Source organism: Mastomys coucha, unplaced genomic scaffold (assembly GCF_008632895.1).
Source record: "Mastomys coucha isolate ucsf_1 unplaced genomic scaffold, UCSF_Mcou_1 pScaffold1, whole genome shotgun sequence".
Lineage (NCBI taxonomy): Eukaryota > Metazoa > Chordata > Mammalia > Rodentia > Muridae > Mastomys > Mastomys coucha.
Window position 1 is genome coordinate 24,321,901 of NW_022196891.1, and position 7,748 is coordinate 24,329,648.

The window sequence follows — 7,748 nt, forward strand, 5'->3', positions numbered from 1 at the left end:
AGCAACGAAGATCTGTACGCAGCTACCCAGCTTCCTGAAGACTTCAGTGTTGAGAAAGAATGCAAGGAACACCTTAGCTCCTCTTACACATCCTAAGATTATTATTACTAGATAACTGGGGAAGTCCCAAGTTCTTGGAGTTCCTTGCTCCAAAGCCTAATCACAAAAGTGTCATTTATGAACACACACACACAATTTCTGCCAGGTTGGTTACACTGTCACCAACACTATCAGTCAGCATTCCCTGGACCTCTCACCGTACCTTCCCAACTTCCTCCAGGCATCTTTTGCAAGAATTAATTCATCGGTGGCTGAAGGGATAACTCAGCGGTTAAAATGCTTGCTGAACAAGCTTGAGGCCTGAATGCAGTCATTTCCCCCGACCCCCAAGCCCCCAACCATGTGGAACTGGAGCTGGAGGGCTGGCTTGACAACATTAGTAGCATGTACTGCTCTTTAAAAGTTCCTGGCACACACATCTGGTGGCTCACAACTCCCTGGAAGTCCAGTTTCGGGGCATCTGACATCATCCTCTGACCTCCGTACATACCCGCACTCACACAGTGCACATACATACACTCAGGAACACGTTTTTAAATCCCTATGGGGGAGATGGCTCAGTGGTTAAGAACACTGACGGCTCTTCTAGAGGTCTTGAGTTCAATTCTCAGCAACCACATGGTGGCTCACAACCATCTGTAATGAGATCCAATTCCCTCTTTGGTGTTAGTATCAATGTACTCACATAAATAAATAAATTTTTAAAAATTTAAAGGAAACACCACTAGGAAGGTAGAGACAGGAGCCTAGGATCACCCTAAGTTGCTATCCAGCCCATCCAATGGGTGAACTCTAGGTCCAGTGAGAGATCCTGTCTCAAAAAAATTAAGTAGACAACAGAGGAAGACACAAAAGTCAACCTTTGATTTACACATGTGTACACACACAAGCACACACACACATAAGCACACACAGACAATACAAATAAGCATATTATCAGGCAAAATGTGTGCAGTTTATTTTAAACAAAGGAACTAAGCTGGGTGTGGTGGCTCACGCCTTTAATTTTTAGCACTCTGAGGTAGAAGCAGATAGATGACTGAATTCAAGGCTAACCTGGTCTACATAGTGAGTTCCAGGACAGCCAGGGCCATGTGGTGAGATCCTGTCTCAAAAAAAAAAAAAAAAAACTAAAAAAAACTAAAAGAAGTATATTAATAGGTAGAGATAGTTTTTGAGCAATCAAAATTGTAACACTGGAATGGGGTTTTTGGTAGGTTTCTTAATATTATGAAATTGTTCTTCTCATGCGTAAAGGCAGTTGTGCCTGAAATTTAAGGTCGGTACATAACTAAAACTTTGCAATAATGCTGCAGGATCTGGTTAAATAGGGCTAGGTTGGATTTACAATAGGAAAACAAGTGCCTCAACCATCATTCCCCACAGCAAAGCAAGGGTTGCGGGTTTAGAGTGGAAAGCTGGTGCCTGCTCACTGGCTTCTCTTCAGGAAGGAGTGCGTCAGGAGCTGGAGAGCAGAAGGTCTCTCATGCTGGTCCCTAAGAGGAAGAAAACATATTAGAAGCAGCCCACAGTGGCATGACCACTACCAAGATCTGCTTGACGCTGATGTAAATGGTAAAGATGGAGGCAACAGGGGCTGAAGAGATGGTTCCGTTCAGTAACTGGGACCAATTGCTGCTCTTGCAAAGGATAATAATTCAGTTCTTGGTACCCAGGTCAGGTGGCTCACAACCACCTATAATTCTAACACCAGGAGATAAGATGCCCTCTTCCTGCTTCCTCAGGCATGCATGCGCGCGTGTGCGTACACACACACCCCCCCCCCACACTGATTAATTAAAATAAAGATGGCACAATTGTTGACAGTCTAATGGACTGGCTTGAGCCCCAATTCCAGTTTTTAACTATAGCTTGAAGCAAGTGGCCCAAATTTTGCTTGCCTCCAAAATGGGAATTAATAACGATGCCTATAGACTGGGGCTGTGGGTGAAGTGCTTGTCTAGCATACACAAGGTCCTAGTACTTCATACTTTGCACTTGGTTGTACTTCCCTATAATCCAGTATTTACGTGCAGCCAAGCAGATCAGAAATTCAAGGTTATCCTTGGCTAAGCATGTAATTGGAGAACTTGAGACCATTGTGGGCTACATGAGATCTTGTCTCAATTTTTTGTTATTTGTTTGTTTGTTTTTCAAGACATGGTTTCTCTGTGTAGCCCTGGCTATCCAGGAACTCACTCTGTAGACCAGGCTGGTCTCAAACTCAGAAATCAGGCTGCCTCTGCCTCCCTAGTGCTGGAATTAAAGGTGTGCGCCACCACTGCCCAGCTTGTCTCAATTTTTAAGTTCTTTAAAAAAACCCTAACTCATTGGAAAGATTAAATATCTAGTTTTTTGAGTGTGTGTGTGTGTGTGTGTGTGTGTGTGTGTGTGTTTGGGTTTTTTTTTTTGTTTGTTTGTTTTTTCAAGATGGTTTTTCTGTAACCCGGCTGTCCTGGAACTCACTCTTTAGATTCAGGCTGGCCTAGAACTCAGAGATCCACCTGCCTCCTCCTCCTGAATGCTGGGATTAGCAGTATGTGCTACCACTGCCCAGCTAATATCTAGCTTAAAAAAAAATGTGGTAGCTTTTGCAATTAAAAACAAGGCCCTACTTTCTGTTTTTTATCTTCACTATTTTGAGACATGATTTTGCCAAGTAGCCCAAGCTAGTGTGGAATTTACTGTGTAGCCCTGGCTGGCTTTCAACCTGTAATATTACAGACGTATTCCACCATACCTAGGTATTCCTGACTTTCCTACTATATTTTTATTCAGTCCGTTTAACGTGTAATGACGTATAGTTAAAAATTCACACCTTCCTGGGTATGTACCAGGCAATAAGCTTTCTTGTTGGCATTTTACTCACTTTTACGTTTGGACCGACAGGAAGATGCCCAACAGTAAAGGTGCCTACTGGCAAACCTGGCAAGCTGAACCCAATCCCCAGAACTCACGCGGTGGAAGGAGAAAAACAGCTCTTATAAGTCATCCCCTGGCCTCCATATATGTGCTGTACTGATTGCGCACATCCATCGCCCACCGCCAATGCAGATAAATATAATAAAACTTTCTTAAGAACTGAGAGTTTAGCCGGGCGGTGGTGGCGCATGCCTTTAATCCCACCATTTGGGAGGCAAAGGGCAGGTAGATCTCTTGAGTTCAAGGACAGCCAGGGCTACATAGAGAACCCCTGTATTATTATTATTATTATTATTATTATTATTATTATTATCATTATCATTATTATCATTAGAATTTAAAAGACTTTTAAAAGTGGGTATTTATACTCTTTGGGTGTGACTGTTGAGATAGGATTTCATGCCTCCCACGCTGGCCTTGAACTTCTCATCCTTCTAACTCCATCTCCTGCATGCTGCAGCTACAGCCATCCAGCCTGCCCCGTTTATGCAGTGTGGAGATTTAACCAGGGCTTTGAGCATTCTGGAGAAGCACTCTGCCAACTTACCAACATCCCCAGCCCCTGAAACAGAACTGTGAGTGGGCCATACATTGTGAGAGGAATAGCTACTCTGGGACCCTAGATGTCTTCTCCTTCGGCTTTCTTACCTGGTCAGGCACAAACGCACAAAGTCCGCAGCAGGTTCTGAGAATCGGTCAGGCAGAGGAGGCATTAGACCTCTGTGGGCTCCAATGTAAAACATGGCTGCCATCCTATCCATGGAAGCTAAGGGAGGCTTCCCTGTGGCCATCTCAAACACGGTGCAGCCAATGCTCCATATATCTGATTTCCTTCCATAGCCGGACTCATTGATGACCTCCGGGGCCATCCAGTATGGGGTCCCACGCATGGACTTGAGCATGTCACTGTGGGTACCGTTGAAGCCTGCCCAAGCCAGACGCTTGGCACAGCCAAAGTCAATCAGCTTTATTATTCCAGTTGGCATGAGCATGACGTTGTTCCCTTTGATATCTCGATGTACCACACAGTTCTCATGGAGATACGCAACACCTTGCAGGATCTGTCGGGTGTATTTACAGAACACCATCTCAGGCAGTGGCCCAAAGCGGTTTATTATACTAGAGATGGAACCACCCGGGACAAATTCCATGAAGATGCTCAGGGTGTTCTCCTCCAAGCAAGTCCCTAGATAGGCCACTATGTTTACGTGCTTCAGTGCCTTCAGCAAATCCACTTCCTCCTGCAGTTTCCGGTATTCTTTCTCAGTAGCCAGCTTATCAGAAGTATCCAAGGCCACCTGTTTTACAGCTATTAGCTGCCCAAGGCTGGTGAGCCCACAGTATACCTAAAAACAAGTCGATACAATTAAATGTAGACTAGAAAGACATGTTCAAAAGTGTCTTTTCGCCGGTGGTGGTGGTGGCAGCGGCGGTGCACGCCTTTAATCCCAGCACTTGGGAGGCAGTGGCAGGTGGATTTCTTAGTTCCAGGCCAGCCTGATCTACAGAATGAGTTCCAGGACAGCCAGGGCTACACAGAGAAACCCTGTCTCAAAAAAAACAAAAACAAACAAACAAAAAAAGTGTCTTTCCTTTACTTCCCAAACACTTTTTGTCCTCTAAGTCATTCCATCCCCACCTGAATGATGTGTAGTTAAGCTAAATCCTGAATTCCAAGGAGCCAAGATGGCAACCAGCCAGCAATGACAAATAATGACACACTGAATTATAGTCACATGATTAGATGTGACAAACTCTGCCTTCATCATTCCTCAGCCATCTATTTTTAGATAAATTGTAGGGTTTTTTTTTCCTTGCTTGTCTTTTTCTTTCTTTCTTTCTTTCTTCTCTTTTAAGCTGGACATCTTGTCACATGGCTTTATCTCAGCTTGGGGGAAGGCAGAAGCAGAGAGATTTGTCAGTTCAGGGACAACTTGGTCTACACAATTCCAGACCAGCCAGAGCTACAAAGTGAGACCCTGCCTGAAAATTTTGTTTATTTTTATTTTTATTTATGTCATTATGTATGTATCTTATCTGGATGTATCTCTGCATGTGTGTCTGGTCAGAAGAGGATATTGGATCACCCGGAGCTAGAGTTATAGGTAGTTATGAGCTGCCTAGTGTGGATGGATGCAGGGAGTAGAACTTAGGTCCTCTGGAAGAGCAGGAAATGCTTTTAACTGACGAGCCATCTCTCCAGCCCTGCTCTTGCTTTTTAAGACAGATTCTCATGAGCTCAGGATGCCTCAAACTAACTTTGTAGCTGAAGATAATCTTGAGTTCCTGATCCTTCTGCCTCTATCTCTGGAGTGCTAGGATTACTGTGTGAATCACTACACCCAGCAGCTGTAAGATGCGTGTGTAGTTGTGTGTGCACACAGAAGCCAGAAGTTGACACTGGATGTCAATTGTTTCTCCTCTTTATTTTATATATTTTTGAGACCTGTAGCTCTCTAATTATCTTAGCCACTGAGCCTGTAAGATTAAGTTTTCAAATTGTGCTGTGGGAACTTAGCCGTTGGCTGAACCCAGTGGGAGGCTAGCTTGTAGAAGGTCCCCAAAACTTGGGAGGCCAGGTCCCAGAACCCAGGAGCAAAGACGACCTGGACGACATCCTGGGAAGAAAGTAACAACCGACTGCCAGATGGCTAACCTGCCCCTGAACCCTAGACTGAGCCAACACCAATCAGAATCAGTCCCGTACCTTCCCCTTACCCCAGTCTTCCCTTTTGTCCCAGCAACACAAGTATAAAAACTGCCTAAGACCTTGCTTAGGGCCAGACTCCTCTACCCCTGCCAGGGATACAAGTCTCGCCCCAGCTAGCTGGAATAAAAAGCCTCTTGCTGATTGCATCAAGTCTTTGTCTTGGTGGTGTTTGGGGTCATCGCTCCCGAGGTCTGAGTGTGGGGTTCCCTCCAGGGTTCTTCCCTCCTGGGGATCCTCCTATCCCTTCCTGCCCTGTGCACTCGATGGCACCTAATTTCTATAGAGGCACTGTGGATCAAACTCAGGCCTTCATGTTTGCACAAGGCGCTTTATAAACTGAGTCATCCCTCCAGCCCCTCAAGTGTGATCTTCCGTTGGTTTTTCTTACCTAGAAGACTGATATAAGCATTTGCCTCACGTATGTCTCTGATGAAAGTATCAGATGCTGGCTGGGAATGCCCCTCGCCAAAAGAGTGCAACAGAGCTCAGTAAGGTCTAAAGCTCTCCAGAGTAAGGGGCAGGGCCTGCCAGTCACCCCAGAATGTGCTCCAGGGTTTTTGTTTTGTCTCACCTTGTGGATTCCTGAAGTGTCCCTAATTAGACACTCTAATTAGGTCTTAATTAGACCTAATTAGTCTAATTGGTCTGTCTTAAGGTCAGTCTTGTTTGTTTGTTTGTTTGTTTTTTGAGACAGGGGTTCTCTGTGTAGCCTTGGCTGTCCTGAAACTAGTTCTGTAGGCTGGCCTAGAAGTCACAGAGATCCACTTGAGTCTGCTTCCTGAGTGCTGGGAATAAGGTAAGTCTTTACTTCGTCTGCCTATTCACATGCTCTTTGTTGTTGTTGATGTTGTTTTTCGAGACAGGGTTTCCCTGTGTAGCCCTGGCTGTCCTGGAACTCACTCTGTAGACCAGGCTGGCCTCGAACTCAGAAATCTACCTGCCTCTTCCTCCCAAGTGCTGGGATGCGTGCACCACCACTGCCTGGCATCACATACTCTTTAGACCATCAAAACTTTAGGGAGTCATTTATGCAATTCACAAAACACAAAAGAACAGCATTTGAGTTTGCCCTTGTGTAGACAGTGTCCCTTTCTCCAGTGCTATGCTGAAGCACTGGAGGGAAAGATTTCTTACCAGGCGGGCTTGTGATGAGGGTTAGTATTGACTGTCAACTTAAAGAATCTAGATTTGTCTAGAAGGCACACATCTGGGCATGTCTGTGAAGGAATTTCTAAGTTAGGTTAACTAGGGTAGGACAATCCACCCTAAATGTGTCTGGAACTGTGCCGTGAGCTGGGGCCCTGAGCTGAACGTGAGCTGAGCACCGGCATCCATCTCTCTCTGCTTCCTGACTGCAGAGGTCATGTGAGCAGACACCTCACGCTCCCACTGCCGTGCCTTCCCCACCATGATGGACTGTGCCCGCAAACTGTGAGCCAGAATAAGCCATTGTTTCTGGAAGTTGCTTTGGTCACGTGTCTTATGGAAGTGAGGAGAAGAATAGCTAGTCCAGGGCATGGACTTGGAGTGATGAGAGGTTAGTGCAAAGGGTCATTGCCCGAGAGTAGGGACCAGGGCAGGCCTGGGACACAGCAGTAGATCTTGAAGAAATGGCTAAGTCTCTAAAAACCTCATGTGCCAACATCAAATCATCTCCACACCTTTCAAATACATAAAGCAAGAAACATACTCCCCCTGAAGCAAGTTTGGGTTTTTCTGTGGCTTCCAGGTGCAAATGTTCTAAGTACATGCAGTAGGGAAGAGAGGGGGTCAGGTCAGGTGGAGAATTCTAGCCTCGAGGGGGTCAAAGCTGACTTACTGTGCCATAGGTTCCTCTCCCAAGGATCTCACCCTTGGTCCAGAATACAGCCTCTTCATGTTTTAAACTCTTGTCAGAAAGTGTCTTCTTTTCATTTGAGGTAAGAAAATTTTCCTCATCATGTATCCGGAATCTATTAATACACCTCTGGGGAAATGAGGAGAAAAAAAAAAATCATCATTAAACTCTGGTTTGTTGTGGAGTCAAGAACAAGAAATCCGCCATCTCTTCCCCCCG

General features: G+C 45.3%; 1 protein-coding gene across 3 annotated transcripts in view; it reads right to left on the reverse strand.

Moving 5' to 3' along the window:
* Positions 1-998: 998 nt before the first annotated feature.
* Positions 999-7,748, reverse strand: part of Map3k19 (mitogen-activated protein kinase kinase kinase 19) — a 54,249-nt gene continuing 47,499 nt past the window's right edge. For all 3 annotated transcript variants that reach the window (XM_031381050.1, XM_031381049.1, XM_031381052.1), the window contains 3 exons: positions 7,512-7,658; positions 3,631-4,328; positions 999-1,556 (listed from right to left, as the gene is read on the reverse strand). In XM_031381050.1, the coding sequence (XP_031236910.1) occupies positions 1,490-1,556; positions 3,631-4,328; positions 7,512-7,658 (912 nt within the window). In that variant the 3' untranslated portion in view covers positions 999-1,489. The remainder of the gene's footprint in view (positions 1,557-3,630; positions 4,329-7,511; positions 7,659-7,748) is intronic.